This window comes from Molossus molossus, unplaced genomic scaffold, assembly GCF_014108415.1.
Source record: "Molossus molossus isolate mMolMol1 unplaced genomic scaffold, mMolMol1.p scaffold_m16_p_17, whole genome shotgun sequence".
Classification (NCBI taxonomy): domain Eukaryota; kingdom Metazoa; phylum Chordata; class Mammalia; order Chiroptera; family Molossidae; genus Molossus; species Molossus molossus.
The window spans coordinates 71,384,442-71,406,320 of NW_023425352.1; the positions used below are offsets into that span (position 1 = coordinate 71,384,442).

Below are 21,879 nucleotides of genomic sequence, written 5' to 3' on the forward strand. Positions count from 1 at the left end.
CGGGGGAAAGTGTCCCAGGTCACTGCCCTCAGGAAATGCTGCACTTGGTCTCTCTTCTCGGACCTCAGAAGGCTCCAGGGGTTTCTGGGTGAAGCAGCACGTGGTCTGATCCACGCTTCCCAATTCCATTGGTCTGTGCACCCTGACCCCCTCTTCTCCTTTTCACTTAAAACTAGTGAACACCTTCCAGAACATGTCCCTTGTCTCTCCGTACATCTTCCAGATCCCAGCAGGGACCACGTGACCACACCCAGTGGAAACGGGGTGCTAGAGAAGTGAGCTCCTAGAAACGTACTGCCCCCTCCAGCCCACGCTGCCTGCCTCCCTTCCACCTGTTCTGAACGGGCCCAGGGCCTGCGCAGCATGCTGGCAGGGTCATGAGATAAGGGGCTACCTCCCCCTCTGTGCTCTGAAATGGGGGCCCTGAACTAAGAACCCACCGTCAAGGTCCCGAGTGGTGCCGCCCCAGACAGTGCAGAGGTGGGATGAGCCTCCGCGGCCGTCCTCCCAGACCGGGTGGTGAGTGGACTTGCCCTGCCACACTGCCAGGCTTCTGGCAGATTGTCTCCCCTCCCTGGGCCGGCCCGCCCTTCTCTGACCCAGCCGGTAAGAACAGTGGAGCAGGCGCCTCAACGGAAGAGGAAGAGGCAGTGTCCCTGGGGTGCCCTGCTTCCACTGCGGGGGGTGAGGGCTACGTCAGTGGGTCTTAGCCAGAATTCCTCTCCAGTGAAGGACCTGGCCCCAGCAGGTGCTCCGGTCCTGTGTCAGGGACTGCAGCCAGAATGCTGAGGCCATGCTCCAGTGAAAGTTTGGGGGGCCGTGTGCCACCCACTGCTCCCTCTGCCTCCATCCCAGCCCTCGTGCAAGGGCAGGTGGCTGGGCCCAGAGTGTGATCTCCTGACCTCTCCTGCTCCAGCCCAATGGGGGCAGCGCTCCAGTCCCTTCCCGACCAACCTCCACCAGGCCTCATTTCTCTTTGAAAGACAGAGTGAAGGAAAGGTCTGCCCTGCAGGGAGTCCTGCGGGCCCCAGGGCACAGAGGCCGGAGGGCGCCCAGCATGGGGAGCTCACCCCGCATCGAGAGCTCACCCAGCATCGAACTCGCCCATCCGAACCGGGAGGCATCTTTCTGCCCAGCGACAGGGACACGTCCTACCTCCCTCTACCTCTTCTCTGTGCCCTGACCGGAAGCAATCCTGCTGAGCAGAGAGGAGCAGTGCCCTTGGGAAGCTCGGCTAGAACAACCCCTAGCGGCCGGGGTACGCTCACCCTTGAGGCTTGAGTTGGGCCGAGGAAAGGCTGGGCTCCCCCTGGGTCACTGTACAGCCCCCCGGCCTGCAGGCTACTCTGCTCACCCTTTGGCCCTCAGGCGGCACCAGGGACCTTCGCACCAGGACTCAGAGGCACGTGCTTCCTGGCACAACCCCGGGAGGGGCGCACGGGAGACGGGATGGTTGGCTCTGACCCTGCCCCAAGCCGACAGTTCCATGCAGCCCGTGCAGAGCTGGGTCTCTGCCGCCTGGCACACTGCCAGCCTGGAGTGCCTCCCCGAACCTCCCACGCCCCTCATTCCCCGCCCCCCACCCCCCGGGTGTCCAGGAGGGCAGGCGGGAGAGCGGCAGATTGCAACACGAGACCACTGGATGTGCAGGTGGTTTGTGCACCTGTTCTATCCCTATAAAATCACGTGCACCCAACGCCTTAGCGGATGAGCAGACTGGGGCTCAGAGCAGTTCAGTCTCTGAAGGTGAGGAATGGGAAGCGCTGGGCAGATTGTAATCCCACTGCACCGGTGCCTCCGGGTGAGCACGCGTCTCCGTCAAGACAGCAGGGGCTAAGGGACAGGGCCAGCTCGTTGCTAAATGTCGGGCCTGCCTGTGTCTGGCCCCCTCACGGAGCCTTCCTGGGCTTCCCAGCCCAGGACACAGCTTCCATTCTCCAGATCCCAGTCCCGGAGACAGACGTGCACAGTCTCCGTCTGTCCTGCTGTGCGTGTGTGTGTGTGCACGTGTGTATGTGTGAGTGTGTGCATGTGGGTCTGTATAAATGTGTATGAGTGTGTGCATGCATGTATGTGCATGTGTGTGCATGCATGTGTATGCATGGGTGTGCATGTGTGTGTGCGTGTATGTGTGTGCATATCTGTGTGAGTGTGTGCGTGTGCATGCGTGTGTATGAGTGTGTATGTGCATGTGTGTGACTTTTCCTCCCTCCTTCAGGGAGAGAGCAGGGCAGCACACGAACCCCCTGTCTTCAGCCACACTGCTCACTCTCCACTCTCTGTGGCAGGCAGTGCCAGCCTTGGCCTCCCTGGGCCCTGGGCGCCTGACCATCTGCGATGGGCCTTCCTGAGGCCAGACAGCTGCTAGCAGAGGGACCCAGGGAGAGGCCTTTCCTGCCTCCCTTCCCCACAGCCAGGGCCGGTGCCTGTGGGCAGTTACCTGGGACTGTCCGCGGGGCTGGAAGCAGGGGCTGAGGCAGAGGTGGAGGCAGCGTGGGCAGCGGGTGCAGCCAGGGGAGGCGAGGCCGGGCTTGGAGAGGCGGCACTAGGCAGCTGGGCAGAAGCGGGCAGCAGCGGGGTGGTGGCCTGGCTGGTGCACACTGGAGCATGCTCAATAGGGGTGCTGATGAGGCGGGACCAAGAAAGACAACAGGTCAAGGGCCCTGCGCGGCAGTGGTGGCGGCTGCAGAGGCCCCTTGGGCGGAGGGCACCATTCGCACTGCACACAGAGCAGGATCTTCCGGAAGGCCTGTCCCCAGCTGCAGGGAACGAGCCCCCAAGACCCCAAGAGGACAGGGCTCAAGGAGGCTCGCGGTGACCTCAGAATTATTCTCAACCCTGGTAAGAAGACCCCATCTCTGTACTTCCTAGCTTTTCTGTCTGAGTATGTATCACAAAAACAGTTGGTGGAAGAGTAGATGGATCAACCCCCACCCGTGTCCCTTTGTCTTCTCCCTTCCCCACTTAGCCAGAGGCACACATTGCGTTGACCCAGCAGAGGCCAGATGTGTGGGGGCCCAGGGCTTGCTGAGAACTGGGTCCGGCTGGAGGGACTCAGGATGACAACACATTCGGGGGATGGACGAAAGCCACCACGCCAGGCAGCTCGTGGTAATCCGGACCAGAAAGGGACGACACAGCGTGAGGGATCTGGGAACAGAGGCGGCTGTGTCCCTTTCCCGGGGAGACCCTAGACAGGTGGCAGGACCCAGGGTCTCCTACGCTCATGGTGGAGGGGCAGACAGATCCAGGACAGCCCGGAGGTCCCCAGCTCTCATATGCCCCCGCAGCCGCAGACGGTTTCCCTCGCCCCCGAGGGTGACAAGGACACAGCCCCGAGGGCCTGCCCGTCTGAGAGATGCCGTCACGGGAACGAGAGGCGACCGCTGCGCAGTGTAGACCAGTGTGGCCAGGCAGGGTGGGGACATCCCCGCAGATGCCCGCACAGGTAGCCCGCGACCAAGGACCAGGTGCCCAGGTGCCCAGGTGCCCCACCCGCCTGCCCTGCTCTTCAGCAAGCACCCCAAGGCAAGCGAGGGGCATCAGAGCCCGGGTCGATGGGGTTAGATTTCTGCCACCTGTCAGATCGGGCAGAGAATACAAATTAAATGAGAGAAAAGCAAGGAGATGTCCATCGCTGCTCATCTGGGTCGTGGCACTGAGGTCGGTACTGACCGCAAGGCCTGCAGGCAGGAACGGTGGCCCAGGCTGTGGCATTCGCTTACGGACCTGGTGCTGCGTGCTGCGCATGCGGACCTGTCCAATGTGCCGCGCATGCGGACCTGTTATAGTGTGCCGCGCATGCGGGCCTGTCCAATGTGCCGCGCATGCGGACCTGGTGCCGTGTGCCGCGCATGCGGACCTGTCCAATGTGCCGCGCATGCGGACCTGGTGCCGTGTGCCGCGCATGCGGGCCTGTCCAATGTGCCGCGCATGCGGACCTGGTGCCGTGTGCCGCGCATGCGGACCTGTCCAAAGTGCTGCGCATGCGGACCTGGTGCCGCGTGCCGCATATGCAGATGTTATAGCGTGCCGCACATGCGGACCTGTCTAATGTGCTGCGCATGCGGACCTGGTGCCATGTGCCACGCATGCGGACCTGTTATCGCAGGCGAACCTGTACAATGCGCCGCGCATGCGGACCTGTCCAATGTGCCGCGCATGCGTCTGTCGCTCCACAGAACCATTGCTGTGGATGTTAGCAGCTGTGCGTGATAGATGCGGGGGTGCGGACAGAGAATGCACTTGCTCACCCTCCCAGAATGCACGGGGAGTGACAGAGGACCTGCCTGGGGACGTCGGGGTTTGCACCTTGCCCGGTACCAAGTGGGCCCTCATGGAAGAAGAAAGAAACGTCTTCTCATTTCCCCAACAGAAGGTACTTTCTTCTTCTCTCGTTTTTTTGAGTCTCAGAAAAGGCACTTTCTGACAACACTGCACGAGCTACAGCACTAGCAGGAATGTCGGGGAATCGGCCCCGTCCCTCCAGGAACGAACAAGCCCAGTGACGGGTGTCAGGAAAGACCCTAGCCTGGTAAACACTGCTTCTGTCGCTTGTGCGTGGAACAGGCCCTCTTACACCGATGTGAGGAAAGAATTCCAAACACATGCAGGGAGAAGGGTGAACATATGGTAAGATTATGTTGTGAATTTAGGGGAATTAACATACCCTTGGGGACCCCGAGGGTGGGCAGTCCTAGAAGCACTGCAAGAGGTTTCTGCTCATCCTCTATGTATCTTCTTGGGTCAGGGAGAGAACAAATAACCATTTAAATTATCCAACCCAAATTCCTAACTTTTCCTGGACCTGAACTGGGCCCTCCTCTGAGTAAGTTCTCCTGGGGTTTTGTGCCCTCCATCCAGTCTGAGCCTCTGCCCTTCTGTTCCATCACCCTGACTCCAACTACGCACGTCCAAGAGTCTCATCACGTCTCCAGTTCCTAATGCAAAAGGCTCTATTCTTATTTGAAAGGACTGGAATCCTAACCCTCCCTCTGGGTGCTCGCCGTAGGCCGGCCCTGCGCTAGGGGCTGGGTGAGCAGTGCCCACTGACCCTTTCAGCCTCGCTGGGCAACTGACATCACGATCCTCCTTCCGCAGGGGACAAAGCTGCCTCCAGACACGGACTCTGCTGAGACATCCGCCACCTGCCAGCCCACAGCTCGCCTCAGATTCCCACGTGCAGCCTGGGAGCCGGTTCAGGTGCAGCTTCTGGCGCAGCAGGTGGGCGGGTCTGAGTCTACCTGTCCGGGCTCCCGGCTCCGAGGCCGCGCTGGGAGTGCAAGGTGCCAGGGAGGTCTGTCCCCGACAGCAGCGCCAGTGGGCCATGGCTGTTTGCCGAAGCCTCACTGAATTGCTCTCCCCTCTCGCTGGAGAAGGGGCAAGGTCGCGGGCCCAGTGCCCGCGGAAGGGAGCACGTTCCTCTCCGAGGGTGTGTAAGAAGGGCAGTCGCCATGTCCTGACCAGCCCTTGTCCAGCTCACTCGTTCAGACAGGACAGCCCGGCTCTCAGGCCCGTGGCAGTGCCCGGCCCTGGCCCTTCCGTGAAGCCGCTCACCCACCGTCCATAAGAGAACCTGGCTTCTGGGAGCTGTCTCGGTGAAGCAGCTGAGCAGAGACGCAGCTGCAGTTCCTAGAGTCACATGGTCGAGCTGGCTGCCAGGCCCTCCCATAGGTGGGCAGGTGGGCTCGGGAAAGCCCAGGCTGCCATAGAACGCCCGGTCTCCTGGATCTGTTTCTCCCTGACCCCCAGCGTGCCTCCAGGGGCTTCTGGGAACTGAGGCCTCTGCTCAGGAGAGGAGGACTGAAAACGTCTGGGCTAGGGACAGGGTTGCCCAGGACCAAGAGAAGCTTCACCTTGTCCCCTTCCATTTCTAGTCAGGCCTGCTTACCTGGTACCCCAGACATAGCTCCAGTGAACCCTGGGTTCTAGGGGTGAGGTGGGCCCTAGGAAAATCCATGCTCTACCGCAGGGCCAGGACAAGAGACATGTGAGCCTGTGGTTGGGCCCTTACAGAGCAGCATCCGACCAGGACCACTGTCTACAGACACCATGCAGCTGGGACCCGGGAAGGTGGGGCAGCCTTGGAGAACATCTGGAAGGGCTTGTCTGGGCTAGTTTCTGCCTAAAGTTTCACTAGCCCCCAAACCCCAAGGAGGGTGTGCCAGGGAGCAAGCCGAGAAGACTTGGCCCTGGCTTCAGTGTAAAGGCAGCACCCACGGACCACCCAGCCTGTTTAGGACTCCATAGCTGCCTCCGGCCTTGGTCGTAATTCACTGTAAATATCTAAACAGAATCCAAACCAAACCAACTACATCCAGCTGCTCGTGGCTCCATGGGGAGGGCGTGGGCCGAGGAGAAGCAGGTTGGCCACAGTCCCCTTTCAGCCCGTCTCGTCCCCCAATCCAGTTGGCATTCAGGTGGCATCTGCCAACCTCTGCCCCTGCTCTGGGGTGGTGGCCTCTGGTCGATGCTCTCACTGATGCTGATGATATTACGGATGGAAAGATGGGCTGGCTTGGTGGGGGTGCTGGGTCTGGGGTTTGCTCTTCTTGGGCTCAGATGGGAACTGTCGGGGATGTGACTGATGGCGGGGGTGGGTGCTACCACTGGGGCGAGGACGCCATTTGTATTAGTTAACAGAAGGGAACGTGACCATCTCTGCTGACTGGATGATGACAGACACCAGTCTGGTGGTTGGTCTTTGAACGGTCAATGCCGTCCGCCACCCAGGCGTCGTTCCACCGGGACAGCCCTGACCACATCACTCCGCAGTAGGGCTCCTCACTGCACAACTCCAGGGGCCCAGGGACCCTGCAGTCTGCAAATGACACCCCTGAAGGACAGTCACGGCGACCCTCCAGGCTGCAATGCTCCAGCAGGCAAACCCCAAGCCCGCATCCCAGCTCTGGACCACGGCAGACCAAGACGGTCTCTGTGCTCCCTCCAGTCCAGCCACCATGAGTGACTGGGGTTCTGGGACACCCCTCCTCCTCCTCGGCACCTCTGCCTCCATGGCTTAGGGCACCTGTCCAGCCTTCCCCAACAGCACCACCCCAGCCCGCTGTTCTCCAGGGGCAGGCACACAGACGACTTAGGGTACCTGTCCAGCCTTCCCCAACAGCACCGCCCCAGCCCGCTGTTCTCGAGGGGCAGGCACGCAGACGACTTAGGGCACCTGTCTAGCCTTCCCCAACAGCACCGCCCCAGCCCGCTGTTCTCCAGGGGCAGGCACACAGACGACTTAGGGCACCTGTCCAGCCTTCCCTAGTGCAACCGCCCCAGCCCGCTGTTCTCGAGGGGCAGGCGCACAGACGACTTAGGGCACCTGTCCAGCCTTCCCCATCGGCACCGCCCCAGCCCGCTGTTCTCCAGGGCCAGGCACACAGACGACTTAGGGCACCTGTCCAGCCTTCCCCATCGGCACCGCCCCAGCCCGCTGTTCTCGAGGGCCAGGCACACAGACGACTTAGGGCACCTGTCCAGCCTTCCCTAGTGCAACCACCCCAGCCCGCTGTTCTCCAGGGGCAGGCACACAGACGACTTAGGGCACCTGTCCAGCCTTCCCCATCGGCACCGCCCCATTCCACTGTTCTCGAGGGGCAGGCGCACAGACGACTTAGGGCACCTGTCCAGCCTTCCCCATCGGCACCGCCCCAGCCCGCTGTTCTCGAGGGGCAGGCACACAGACGACTTAGAGCACCTGTCCAGCCTTCCCCATCGGCACCGCCCCATTCCACTGTTCTCGAGGGGCAGGCGCACAGACGACTTAGGGCACCTGTCCAGCCTTCCCCATCGGCACCGCCCCATTCCACTGTTCTCGAGGGGCAGGCGCACAGACGACTTAGGGCACCTGTCCAGCCTTCCCCATCGGCACCGCCCCAGCCCGCTGTTCTCGAGGGGCAGGCACACAGACGACTTAGAGCACCTGTCCAGCCTTCCCCATCGGCACCGCCCCAGCCCGCTGTTCTCCAGGGGCAGGCACACAGACGACTTAGAGCACCTGTCCAGCCTTCCCCATCGGCACCACCCCAGCCCGCTGTTCTCCAGGGGCAGGCACACAGACGACTTAGAGCACCTGTCCAGCCTTCCCCATCGGCACCGCCCCAGCCCGCTGTTCTCCAGGGGCAGGCACACAGACGGACTTAGAGCACCTGTCCAGCCTTCCCATCGGCAGCCGCCTCCATCCCCGCAGGTTCTCCAGGGGCAGGCACCACAGCACCGACTTAGAGCACCTGTGCAGCCTTCCCATCGGCACCACCCCAGCCCGCTGGTCTCCAGGGGGCAGGCACACAGACGACTTAGAGCACCTGTCCAGCCTTCCCCATCGGCACCGCCCCAGCCCGCTGTTCTCCAGGGGCAGGCACACAGACGACTTAGAGCACCTGTCCAGCCTTCCCCATCGGCACCGCCCCAGCCCGCGGTTCTCCAGGGGCAGGCACACAGACGACTTAGAGCACCTGTCCAGCCTTCCCTAGTGCAACCGCCCCAGCCCGCTGTTCTCCAGGGGCAGGCGCACAGACGACTTAGGAGCACCTGTCCAGCCTTCCCCATCGGCACCGCCCCAGCCCGCTGTTCTCCAGGGCCAGGCACACAGACGACTTAGAGCACCTGTCCAGCCTTCCCCATCGGCACCGCCCCAGCCCGCTGTTCTCCAGGGCCAGGCACACAGACGACTTAGGGCACCTGTCTAGCCTTCCCCAACAGCACCGCCCCAGCCCGCTGTTCTCCAGGGGCAGGCACACAGACGACTTAGGGCACCTGTCCAGCCTTCCCCATCGGCACCGCCCCAGCCCGCTGTTCTCCAGGGCCAGGCACACAGACGACTTAGAGCACCTGTCCAGCCTTCCCCATCGGCACCGCCCCAGCCCGCTGTTCTCGAGGGGCAGGCACACAGACGACTTAGAGCACCTGTCCAGCCTTCCCCATCGCCACCGCCCCAGCCCGCTGTTCTCGAGGGGCAGGCACACAGACGACTTAGAGCACCTGTCCAGCCTTCCCCATCGGCACCGCCCCAGCCCGCTGTTCTCCAGGGGCAGGCACACAGACGACTTAGAGCACCTGTCCAGCCTTCCCCATCGGCACCACCCCAGCCCACTGTTCTCCAGGGGCAGGCACACAGACGGCTTCTTCTAGGAAGGCCTGCTCTGACCCTCCCGTCGGAGGGGCGCCCCCTGTCGCTCCCTCGGGGGGGCAGCCTTGCATCACGGTCGGCCACACCGCACCAGCTCGCTCTGATTTCTCTGCACCCTCGCAGCTAGGCCTGCTGCCCATGCACGCAGAATGCAGATGGGGACATCCTTCCTGTGTACTGCGGAGGCTGCATGCAGGGGCCTGGGGTCCCTGGAGCCTTCTAGAGCCTCGGAGGGCCTCGGCAGCCTGGGATCAGGACAGGGAATTTTGAGGCCACCAGGTCACTGATCAGCTCAGGTACTTTGCCAGCTCAGGGTACCCATGCCTGCTCCAGCAGCCCCCGGCCCCACGACCCACCCTTGGGCCTTCGCAGTCCTCAGGAAGGCTCAGCTCAATGCGAGTGTGGCCAGAGTGCTGGGGCAGCAGGGGCTCGCAGCCATCTCCTCTGCTGGCCCCTCGCAAAGCCCCGCCCGGCCTGCAGTCAGGCTGCCGGGAACAGGATGCGATGCGAGGCCAAGGGAACAGGCTGGGGGCGGGGTTCGGAGAGCACCTGGATGGGGGGCAGGACAGAGCAGTCTCCCTGGCCAGCCCTTCCAGATGACAAGGTGGGGGCCAGGGGATCTCTGGGCTGCACGCTGGAGTCCTCTGGGGTGGCTGTGCCCAGTGGGACCCAGATGCCTCACACATTTATCCCTGCCTGGGATGAAGCCCCCAGGCTGCCCCACGCGGGCCTGACGTCCCCCACCATCAGGGCCCCAGAGGCAGAAAGACAGCCTGTGCCCAGGCAGCAGGAGGGGGAGCAAAGCTGTGGCCCATCCGGCCACAGGGGCACAGGGGGTCCCAGGGGTGGGCCTCGGCATCTACCTGTTTGCCAAGTGTCACTGGTATGTGTTCTCAGCCAGTGGTGTCTGCACTCAGGTACCAGGCTGGCAGATAGACGGGGGTGGGGAGCACGCCAGCCTGCTAGTCTGGCCCTTCCTGAGTGCTCGGGTCTGGGACAGGCCACAGGAGGGGTGGGGGCAGAAGCAAGGCCCTGCCAGAGGCCGCCTCCACCTTCCCGGCCCCTGGGCGGACTCCACCAGGCACAGCTTCCCCTCTCCTGCAGCCATGGCCCTGGCCCACCAAGGACCCCAGCAGCTCCCAGACCTGCCCCTCAGAGCAGCATGCCTGCCTGAGCCCCCTCTCCAGCCCGAGCAGGGCCGAGCAGCTCCTCCCTGAGGGAGAGGCTGTGGCCTGTGTTCTGACGGGGAGGGACGGGCGTCAGCCTGCTGGTTGCCGCCGGGGTGGCGGCAGGGGCAGGGGCAGGGGCCTTCCTGCGCCCACCGGTACACGCTGCCCCGGGGAGACGAAGGCTGCTCTCCTGCAGGCAGACTCCCAGCCACCGGCCGCCAGCCGAGGCCCTGGAGGTGGGAAAGAGCGAGGGCAGACCCTGCCCCGGAGGTGCCGCCCTCTGCACCCCTGGCAGTGCGCGCGTCACACAGCACGACGGAGGCGGGCTGGGTGCGTTCAGTCCTGTTTATTTCAGCACGAGCAAGCTCACATGCACAGGAGGGAACGGGGCTAGCACTCGGCTCGGCTCGGGGAGGAGAGCGCACGCTCGGCCTCAGCCCGGCCTCTGCCTCGTCGGCCGCAGCCCGGCCTCTGCCTCGTCGGCCGCAGGCAGCCCTGTTCCGGGCTGCGGGCTCTGGGGGGCAGCGGGCTCCGGGGGGCAGCGGGCTCCGGGGGGCAGGGAGGGCGAGGGTCGGGAAGGGAGTCGGCCTCTTCCCGGAACCCTGATCTACGGGGCCTCCTCCCAGAAGGCACTCGACAGAGCCGCCTCTCCCAGGAGCTGAGGCTGCCAGGAGATGGACCGGCAGCATGCTCCCCTCGGTTCCGGGGTGTGTGCCAGCAGACCCCGTCGCACCCTCTCTGAACTACGGCTAAGGCCCTGGGCGGGGGCTGCTGGGGGGCGGGGGGCGCTGCAGGGCGGGGTGAACGGGCGCAGAGCGTGGGCGGGCAGAGAGGAGCCCCGCACCGGCTACTAAGGTGCCCAGCACGGTCCACATTCCAAGCATCACCATGGGGCTCGCGTGCCGGGTCTGGGGGTGGGGCGGGTGGGGCCTCCAGACTGTTCAGCTTTTAACATTAAGGATTTGGGCAGAGAGGCCATGGTGCCAGTTGCGCAATTTGGCAAAACGTGGGCTGTTACGTTCCGTCTCAAACCTTTCCCTGTGGCAGAGGGAGAGAGCGACAGAGACAGAGAGAGAGACAGACAGACAGACACAGAGGAACAGAGAGAAGAGAGGAGAGAGAGGGGTTAGGGGACGTGTCCGCCATTCCCCTGTCTAATCGCTGGGGCCGAGGTCACGGGAGTGGGGAATTGGCTTGGAGAGGCTTGGCCCTCCATGGGGACGTTTCCAGAAGGTGAGGCCCGGTCTAGGTCAAGACCAGCATCCCAAGGGTCGGGGTGGAGGGACTGACGTCCCTGAGTGAGTGGGCGGCCTGGCGGCGGGCGGCCTCTGGGTTCTCCCTGGCCTGTGTGCCAGGGCTGGCAGGGCTGCTTTGGCTGTGGGCTCTCGCGGTCTCCGCCCCCCAGCCGGGCACGAGGAAGGAGGAGCACCTGTCCCTGTGATGAGGCCTGGCGAGCAGACTCGTCACCTCCCTGTGCTGCCCCGACCTCTGCCAACCTTCCTGTCCCCAGAGAAGAGCCTTCCAACAGCACTGACTGTCCCTGCTTCTAGGCCTGAGCACAGCCAGGCGCACACACACACACCCCAAGGCCGCAGGCACACGGGGGGCCAGACGCCCTGCCTCTTCCCACCGCAGGGCCTCGGGGCTCACCACGAGACAACCAGGTGGGGAGCAGCCAGAAAGAGAGAAACAGGGGATGCAGAGTCCTGACGCCCACCCCCAGGCCGGAGGGGCCTCCAGCAGCCTTCAGACCAGAGGGGCATATGGGGGGCTCGGGGGCCACGCCCAGCCACAGATGCCATGCATTTAGCCTGGACAGTGTTTAAACTCTTTTTTTTTTTTTTATCCTCACCCGAGGACATTTTTCCATTTTTTGTTCAGATAGAGTGGGAGGGAGAGAGAGGAAGAGAGAGAGAGAGAGAAACATCGATGTGAAAGGGACACATCGAGTGGCTGCCACCGCACGACCAACCAGGGCCGGGGACAAACTGCAACCGAGGTACGCGCCCTTAGCGGGAACCGAACCCGGGTCTCTCAGGACCGCAGGCTGATGCTCTAACCGCTGAGCCAAACCGGCCAGGGCTAAACTCTTTTTAAAAAGTAACTGCCACACCCAGACCGTGGACTGCAGAGAGACGAGAACGAGCCCCTGGCAGGCCCAACGGTTCGGGCGCATCCCCAGGGAACGAGGCCGACCGAAAACTCCGGCCCCATGGGGTCGAAGGCTGTGTGATCAGACTTACACGACAGTCTCGAAATGACAAAACGATAGGCGTGGAGAAAAGGTAACGGTGCGTGGCGGCCACGCCGCCGGTCAGGGAGAGGCGGTGCGCACCACGGGGGTTTCGCGCACCCGACTGTCAGCGTTGCCACCCTGGCTGGGACAAGACATCACCAGCAGCGACTCTCCTTTCTGACAACCGCATGCCCATCTGCATTGCCTCGAAATGAGCGCTTCATGCGCCAGTTGCCAGAATGAAACGAGGAAGGTCAGCTGCAGGTCGTTAAAAATCAGGCTGGGCAGTGCCCTTGTGCCTTCTCTGCGCTGACAGCCCCGTGTCCCCCGCCCCTGTCGGCATCACCTGGTGGACGCCCCTCCCCTTGAGTCCTGCCGGCTGACTGCTCGACTCTGGGACAGAAGGGCCCGCTGCTCACGTCTCAGGAAACTGCTGGCCATGTTCCCACTGTCCTAGCAACAGGAGGAAGCCCTGGTCCAGAGACGTCATGACCGGCCTGAAGCCGCAGGGGACAGCGTCAGAGCCCTTCCGGTCCGGGAGGGACCCAGAGGCTGAGCACAGCCCCCGCCAGGCCCGCTGTCCGCAGGGCCAGTCCCAGGACGCCCGCCAGCACGCACAGCCACACTGTCCAGCCAGGCTGCGGCCTTTGCCATCAGTGCCCAGGGCCGGAAGGGACAGTCTGGAGCATCTCAAGTCTAGTGAGCTGCTCTGCGTGGAGCTGTCTGAAAGCTCACAGCAGCCAGAGAGAAGCGTGAGGAGCAGAGGGGAGAGGACGGGAAGAGAGCGAGACGGAGGCAGGCCCCGGACGGCCACTGGGCTGCTTGGGGACGCGGAGGCCTGTCCTGGTCTTCCCAGTGTGCTTTTCAAGCTGTCTGTGCTGGCGGAACATCAAGGACAAATATATCCACAGAACACAGGTACTTTCTGCTAGACAGCTGCCCACGCTCGTCACGAGGGTTCGCGGTGAGGGAGGCCGGGGCCCAGGGAGGCCCGCTCTGCAGGAAGGGGGCGGGTAAGGAGAGCAGAGCTGTGGGTGGTGGCTCAGGGGAGGGGGTTTGTGGAGGGGTGAGCAAGGCTGCCCTCTCCTTCAGCTCCTCTGTGAACGCATCACTAAAGTCAGCTTTGTTCCTAACTCTTGGGGACTGAGAGACCAAGGTTCTTTATCCAGGTGAGCACCAGGTAAACACAGACTGTACTCCTGGATGGCTGCCCCCAAGGTGGGGGCCAGGGGATCTCTGGGCTGCACGCTGGGGTCCTCTGGGGTGGCTGTGCCCAGTGGGACCCAGATGCCTCACACATTCATCCCTGCCTGGGATGAAGCCCCCAGGCTGCCCCACGCGGGCCTGACGTCCCACGCCATCAGGGCCCCAGAATGCCCCCAGCACGGGATTAGAGGTCCAGCTTGGGGCCGGAGGCCAGGAGCCCAGCACTACCTGCACCCATGAGAGCGTCCATGTGGGAGCGGTCAGGAGGCTGGGGCGGGAGCCCCCCTGGGCAGTGTGCTAAGGGGCCGGGTCTCTCCTGGGATGGGAGCCCTTCCCTGCCAAGGCAGGCTCCCCGGCTGGCAGCTGAGCCCTGGAGCCCTGGAGGAAAGCTGCCTGCTACCAGATCCCAGAGGCACCCGCACAGCACCAGAGGGTAAGGAGCCGGTGCAGGAGAAGGGGCGGGGAGAGGGCAGGGCTATGGAGGACAAACCCCAGGCCTCGGGGTGTCCAGAGAAGGGGAGAGTGCAGGGTCTACCGACGTACACAGGCCCCTGAGCCGCCAGCGTGCCGCCTGGTGTGGCCCAGCCGCCGGCTCTGCTGCCCACCACCCAGCAAGGGAAGCAGACACACCTTGCAGGCTGCCAGCCCCCAGCGTCCGCAAACCGGCTCTGCTGAGGGCGCCCCCGGAGCCTCACCAGCAGGAGAGCCTGCCTCTCCTGGCTGCCAGGTGGCGGAACTGGAGGAGGAGAGGGGCCGAGGCTGCCCTCAGCCCACAGACGGGTCAGCAGGGACGAGGGGTGAACCTTCTGACTTGGGAGTGGGGACAGAGGTGTGGGCTCAGCCCCTGTGGAAAGTAAGACCCTCGAGCAGCCTGGACCCAGGGTCGGACACGCATGCCCCCTTCTGCTCAGATGGCTGCCGGTGAGCCCAGGGCCCTGCCCGTGACCGGTGGCCACAGTCCCGGCAGGGGGCTCCCGTCAGACAGAGAGAAGCTCCGCAGCCTCCGCCCCTCACGCCCCCAGGTCCAGGTTTCCTGACAAGACCCCACAGGGGCTGGGGAGAGGCTCTGAGATCTGCCACAGCCTCAGGGCCCCGCGTCCCCTGCCTTCTGCTGGGGACTGGGAAGGACTAGCCCTCCCTTCTCTAATGGGCCCCGGAGATGCTTCTGGAAGCCAGGAAGGGGAAGCCGACGACGAGGCCTGGGGACCACCGACAAGACTGCCTTTCGTGCTCCTCACTCAGCGGCTCCTCAGGGCCCAGAACGTTCCGGGAGAAAGACAGCGGCTCGGAGTCGCCTGCAAGCTACCTGCACGAGCACCCCTGCTTCCCAAGCTGTGTCCAGCTAATGGGGTGCAAGCTGGGGGGGACCTGCCGGAGGGACCTGCCAGAGGGACCTGCTGGAGGGACACGCGGCGACCGGAGTGCGTCGGCGGGGCCAGGGAGCGGCTGCCTCACAGGAGGGAGCTCAAGTCACTGTGGCTTCTCGTTGGCGGAACCCAGGACGGACGCCATCTGCCCTGAGGAGGGCGCTGCGAGGCTCCACCAGGCCTGGCTAAGGCCGCAGAGCTGACAGGTGGTCACACTGAAGACAGCTAGACACTGGCCCTGGCCGGGTGGCTCAGTGGGTGTGATCCCTGGTCAAGGCGTATACAAGACTCAACAGCTGAATCCATAAGTAAGTGCAACAACATTTCTCTCTCTCTCAAATCAAGCAATAAATTTGAAAGAAAAAAATACCTAGATACTTTTTTTCTTTTATCCTCACCCGAGGACATTTTTGCATTTATCTTCAGATACAGCGGGAGGGAGAGAGGGGGAAGAGAGAGAGAGAAACATCGATGTGAGAGAGACACATCAATTGGTCGCCACCCACACGACCCCAAGCAGGGCCGGGGACAAACTGCAACCAAGGTACCTGCCCTTAGTGGGAACCGAACCCAGGTCCTTAGCGGGAACTGAACCCAGGACTCTGGTCTGCGAGCCGATGCTCTAACCACTGAGTCAAACCAGCCAGGGCTCAATAAATTAAAAAAAAAAAAAAACCTAAAGAGTAACTTCTGAGCTCAAACACCATCTCATTTCCGGCGCGTATGGACGGATTGCAGGCCCAGCGGGGTCAGAACTGTCACCGGAACTGCACGCCATTGTGAGCAGGCTGGAAGGACCCCCTTTCGGCTTGGAAGCCCCAGCCAAAGAGTGGGAGCAATTTAGATTGGCAAAAATACGGGTTCGAGAAGAAAACCCACGCGAATTCCCGCTGACGCCAGAGTCCCACGCTCCGCAGTCCTGTGGCCACGACACGGGAGCAGTACAGACAGCGTGGCCCCGAGTGGGAGAACATGTCTGACCCAGCCTCACACAGACGCACAGACCCAGGGCAGGTTCTCCCGGGAAGAACAAGCAGCTGACACTTCCCTCCAAAGCAGTCACACTGGGCTCCATGCCACACGGAAGGCCCCCCGGGTTCTCAGGCAGCGTGCCCCTCGCACCGTGGCCCACGAGCGCCTGGCAGGCCACACGTGGCAAGTTAGTGGCTGTGGCCTCGGGCCTGACCTTGAGACGCCTAGCCCTGCGTGAGCTGCTGCACTGGGGCCGTGTGTGGAACTAACACCTCAACGTCTGACAGCTGAGCCCAGGACCAGGGCCCTGCCCGGCGCCCGGCCTGCACCCTCACAGGGCACACAGGCAGGGCGGCCGCCTCGGTGCCCTCGCAGGGAGAGATGCCCTCTTCTCACAGCCCAGCAAAGGCCAAAGCAGCCCTGCCCCCTGCCCACAGGCAGAGCCAGGAGACCCCAGAATCCTCACTCCTGCAGCCCGGGCCGGGGGACAGACTCGGCACCAGGCACCCCCCTCGCTGCCCCGGGACCAAACCCACGTCTGCTGAAGCTCCCGGGGCCAGGAGATTCTGCTGCGTGAACTTGAGAGGTTCCTTCCGTAAAGCAGTGACTGGGGCTGCCGGGGAGGGATGGGGTTGGGGGCAAGGCCACGAGCCTGAGTCCAGGCACTTACCTGGACCTGCGCAAGGCTTCCTCATCGGGGTCTTGCACTGCGGGCAGAAAGTTCTGGTCAGGAGGAAGCCCGGGGAGCCCAGGGAGAAAACCTCAGAGCTCTGTGGCGCTGGGGTCCCGGCAGAGACGACAGTCAGTGCTCCCCGGCCGGAGACCCGCAAGGAAAGGCCGTGTGCGGGCAGAGGGCAGGAGCGGGGTGTGGGAGCAAAGGCGCAGCTAGGTGGGGTGGGCAGGCTGCGGCCTGTGAGGCTTCTCCCCCACCTGTGGGCGGTCATTCCGCCGGACACACCGTGCCAGCTCGGCCAGGAGGCTGGGGCATTTGCCTGCCCAGAGCCAGACGGGGCTCAGCAGGCCGATGTTTATTCAGCAAGGCCAGCTGCTGTCCGTGGGCCAGGGGCTGGGCCTGGCTTCTGTGGGCTGCGCACCCTCCTTTCTGCACCCCCCGCCCCCACTCACTGTACTCCGTCCCCGTCATCTGGGCCAGGATGCGGAAGGAGCGAGACTGGAGGGTGGAGGAGCGGCGGGCCCATTCATCAGCCTCGTCTTCCGGCCGGTTCTGGTTCTTGATCACAGCCTGGTACACCGGGGAGGCGCTGTCAACAGCCAGGTCTTTCATAGGGAGGCTCCTGCGATGCGGGAGGTCACCGTGGGCGAGGGGAGGCTGGCCCCTGCCCCAGCCCCTCACACCCCCACCCCGCACCCTGTGGCGGCCCCTCCGGTCTGACCCCACCCCGCCTCCACCGCTGCCACCTGAGCGGGGCAAGGGCGTGGCCGGGTCCTCGGTGCTCGGGCTGGTCTCGGTCACACAGGGGCCCCGTCGCGAGGGCAGGAGGCACCACCCCTCCAGCCAGACCCTCTCCCTGCAGCTGTGGAAGCCGACCCGGAGGCACCCCTCCTCGGCTCTGAGTCTCCTTTAAGGAGACAGAATGCAGAAGACCCTTCTCGAAGTAGCTCCCACCTCCCTGAGCAGGCCCTGAGCTTGGGGCTACGTGAGGACAGGCTGTCCGGGGACTGGAGGCTTCCTCGGGGTGGACCCAGTGCTCTGACGGCCTCGGCTCAGCCACAGCAGGGGGGCCACACAGCAGCCGAGCCCTGTGCTGGGTGTCACCTGCAGACGGGGCATCTGGCCAGGGGCGCTGGGAGTGGAGCTGCAGGAGGGTCACTAGCCTTCTGCCCCGGCCCTTCAGGAGGGACCTGGTGACCTTCCCTTCCCTTAGACTCCGGGGGTCTGGAGTAGGTGCTCAGAACTTAGCGGAATAAATTCACCCTATATCAGAGCCCCAAGGACCCCAGAGCCGCCTGGGTTCAGTGCCTCCCAGCCGGGACCAGACTACCAGGCAGGATATATCCAAAGCTCTACGGGTGCCCGCTCACCCTGGCCAGGAAGGGCTAGAGTCTGCAGACGGCCCAGCCCCCTGCCTTGGACTCGGATGCGCTCTCAGAGATAGTGGCCTAGCGGCCTGCCTCCCCAGCCGGCAGCCCGGCCCAGACACTGATGCTGAAACTGAGACCCAGAGAGACAGAAGACTAGCTCCCGGTCACAGCACATAGGCCCCGATAGGCCTAGAACCCAGGCTTCCCGGCTCCCAGCCCAGTGTCCTTTCCACCAGACCCTCTGCAGTGACAAGGGCTCAGAAAGGCCACTTCTGCACACCGGGCCTGGTACACCCCAGTGCTCTACGCCTAGAAACAGCCCAGCCCCCCTGCCTGCCTCTGTGGGCCCGCTGGTAGGAGAGGGGCTCCCCAGTTCCCATGTCTTCTCCCTCCCTGGCCTTGTCTCCCAGGGTCTCTCAGCACTGACGCCCTGTGTCTGGCTCAGGGTGGGCTCGGACAGCAGAGGTGACACAGTGACAGATGGGTGGAGCTGCCCCCCTCCCCTGAGGCTGTGCCCTGGCCCGGAGCCGCAGGCAGCAGCAGCCTGTGGTTGGGGTCCCTGGGGGTCCAGGCAGGGGGGAGCCTGGGGCTTCCAGGAATAGAGGGGTGGCATGTTGCTGAGGGATGCCATTTGCAGCCCAGCGGAGGCAATGGGAAGGCAGTCAGGACTCCCTGTCCTGCCAGGGGGCAGTGTGGACGGTGCCAAAGCCCCGGCCCTGTCTGTGAACGGCCTGCACGAGCTTTGTGGTCCAGAGAGCAGACGCTTGCTGCCACCTCCCGGACCCTGCTCTGCAGCTGCTCCGTTTTCTGGAGCTGCCAGGGCTCCGGAGAGCTGCCAGAGCCGGTCGGGGGCTTCAGTGGGCTCTTCCCTGCGCACTGTGCAGAGCCCGGGCAGGTGCCGCGGCAACGGGGCCGGCGTCCAGGGAAGGGACCCTGTTCCTCTCCAGACTCCGGGGCTCAGGGAGGAGGTGCGCTCCGAGCCAGCGGACCAGGCCCACAGCCCTGGACCGGGGTCTGAGGTTGTTTTCTGCCCCTCCCCCAAGCATTCTTCTTGCCACCAAAACACTCCATAGTCACTGCAGATCGCGGTCACCACGGGCATTTATGCCTCTCACACCGCCCTCGAACCCGACTCATCTTCTGCCTCCCTTGGGTGGTCTTGGCTCCTTCAGGTCCATGTCCATGAAGATTTTGGGGAGTGGCCTCTATCAGGCCCCTTCTCGCCCCTCCCCTGAGTGATGGCCCAGTGCGGATGCTGACACTCAGGCCGGTGGTGCCTCCGTGCACACGGAGAAGGCTGGGGCGACCCCCGCGAAGCATGGCAAGGGGAACACACTCCCGGCCTCAGGGACCGTGAGGCCTCTGCTCTCAGCTGCATCCATAGTGACATCATTTGGGGCCACCCCCAAAAGACAAGGCTGTACAGGCTGAGGTGGGTGTGAGGAAGAACAGGGAGGCACTGTCCTCAGACACATCCCACCGAACCACACGCGACCTCGTGACCAGACAGACGGACGACGGAACAGACACTGGGGTCTACTTACGCCAGCGGTGACGCCCTGCCCAGCAGTGAGTGTGTGTCCATCGGGGGTGGCGAGGGATGGCGCACACACAGGGGCAGGGGTGGGGTCGGAATGAGTTACGGAGCGGGGTGGACCAAGGAGGGAGAGAGAGACAAAGAGAAAACCGTCAGTGAGGAAGGGGTGGCGGGAACCCCAGCAGCAACGGAGCGCCCCCTGCAGAGGCCAGCTCGGACCCGGCACCAAGCAGCACCAGCCTGCAGGTCCGAGCAGGAGAAGGAGTGACGCTTCCCGGGCACACAGGGGTGGGGAAGGCAGGGAAGGGAGCCGGCAGGATGGGAAAGGTCCTTCCGGAGGACCAGGTAAGATCTGCGGTGCATCACGTTAAAAGGAAAAGCGTGGCTCCCCTAGTGGTAGCACCTAGTAATTGCACTCTTTCCCAAGGTGCGGAGAATTTCATTCTCCTGAAGAGTTCTCCCAGCGTCTTCCCTGAACTCCCCTGTGGCGGCTGTTACCACTAGGAACACGCCAAGGACACACTGGCCACCTGCTGTGGCAGACGGCTGGTCACAGGAAATCCCTGTCATCCTCGGCTGAGCCAGGCAGCTTTGTTTTTCTGGGTGCTCGTGAGATAATGGCTGTTTGTAAACCCGCAGCGTCACTACTGTCACTACTGCCGCTGCAAACGATGGAATTAAGTCCACACGGCCCGGGGCTCTGCCTGAGCCGGCCAGTCCGGAGACCCACAGCTCCAGGGCTAGCAGCCGCTGTCCCCTGGTGGCCAAGTGGGCCCTGCATGCCTAAGAGGCCGGACTCTCACCTGGCTGGTGTGGCCCAGTGGTGAGCATCGACCCTGCACCAAGAGGTCACTGGTTTGATTCCCGGTCAGGACACATGCCCAGGTGGTGGGCCCATCCCCAGTGGGGGGCGTGCAGGAGGCGGCCAATCATGTTCTCTCTCAGCGATGTTTCTCTCTCTGTCTCCTTCTCCCTTCCTCTCTCTCTAAAATCAATAAAGAAAAAAAAAAAAAAAAAGAAGCCAGGCTCCCCTTCCTTTGGCTTCTGGAGCCTCCCATCTTTCTTTCTTTCTTTCTTTCTTTCTTTCTTTCTTTCTTTCTTTCTTTCTTTCTTTCTTTCTCTACTTCTTTCTTTCTTTTTTTCATCCTCACCCGAGGATATTTTTACATTTATTTTCAGACAGAGTGGGAGGGGGAGAGAGAGAGAGAAACATTGATGTGAGAGAGACACATCGATTGTTTGCCACCCACACGACCCCAACTGGGACTGGGGAAGAACCGCAACCGAGGTACGTGCCCTTGGCTGGAATCGAACATGGGACTCAGACCGATGCGCTAACCGCTGAGCCAAACCGGCCAGGGCAGGAGCCGTCCCGCCTTTGACCTGCACTTACAGCATGGGCACAGGGCTGGGTCCCAGAAAGGTCGAACACAGTTGCAGTTTTCTGGGACTTTTAACCCTGAATTCCTCTTACAACCTCTGCTTTTCTTAACTTCAGAAAAAAAGTGCATCGTTTTCAGATGCTTTGCCGTGAGTGGCTGGGGCTGCTGACTCAGGGATAAGATGTTGGCCAAAGAGATCATCAGTCAGTTCCGAAAGTCAGCACTGATGGTATGCCCAAGTGGGAAGCAGTCAGAGACCGTGTGTGTGTGTGTGTGTGTGTGTGTGTGTACGAAAGGAGGAGCGAGACAAGAGAGACGGAGAATAGAGAAAGGGACAGAGACACACAGAGAGAGCTAGGGAGAGAGAAAGAGAGAAAAAGGGAAACAGAGACAGAGAAAGGCCAAAGGAGGATGAGGCCCCGTGAATGGTGTGCACCCCTGTTAACGTCTGCACGGTGAGCCGTCTCGTCTACAAATGGTTTGCAGCCAACTCTTTCCCTAGTCAGCCCTCAAGTCCCACGACCACTGATAACAGGCACATCCAGAAACCAAGGCCGACCTGGTCCCACTGCCCTGAGCAAACAGAAGGCAGGTGCCCAGGCCTGGTGCCCCAGGCTCTGCCGTTGGAGACTGGCACCTGGAGGGTCAGCCAGGGGCCCTTCCTCAGCAAGAAACCCAGGCGCGCGTTGGAATTGCTCTTGTCTCTGGAAGAACGCAGCAACTGCCCCAAAGAAAGGCTCGGTTGCGGGAAGACTGGAATATCCAGAATGGGAACGCAACTCTGGTTAACAAGACTCCAGAAGTCTCCTTCTGAACCCACCCCAGGAGCCCGGA

At 62.8% G+C, this 21,879-nt stretch overlaps 1 protein-coding gene across 3 annotated transcripts in view; it reads right to left on the minus strand.

Moving 5' to 3' along the window:
* LDB3 (LIM domain binding 3) overlaps window positions 1-21,879 on the minus strand; it is a 66,289-nt gene that overhangs the window by 23,157 nt on the left and 21,253 nt on the right. The window contains exons 7-10 of one of the 3 annotated variants that reach the window (XM_036265558.1): window positions 19,671-19,685; window positions 17,209-17,378; window positions 16,754-16,790; window positions 10,833-11,340 (exon numbers count right to left, since the gene is read on the minus strand). In XM_036265558.1, coding sequence (XP_036121451.1) covers window positions 11,244-11,340; window positions 16,754-16,790; window positions 17,209-17,378; window positions 19,671-19,685 — 319 coding nt within the window. In that variant the 3' untranslated portion in view covers window positions 10,833-11,243. Of the gene's footprint in view, window positions 1-10,832; window positions 11,341-16,753; window positions 16,791-17,208; window positions 17,379-19,670; window positions 19,686-21,879 lie in introns of those variants that run through there. The other 2 variants (XM_036265556.1, XM_036265555.1) reach the window with 2 other exon arrangements.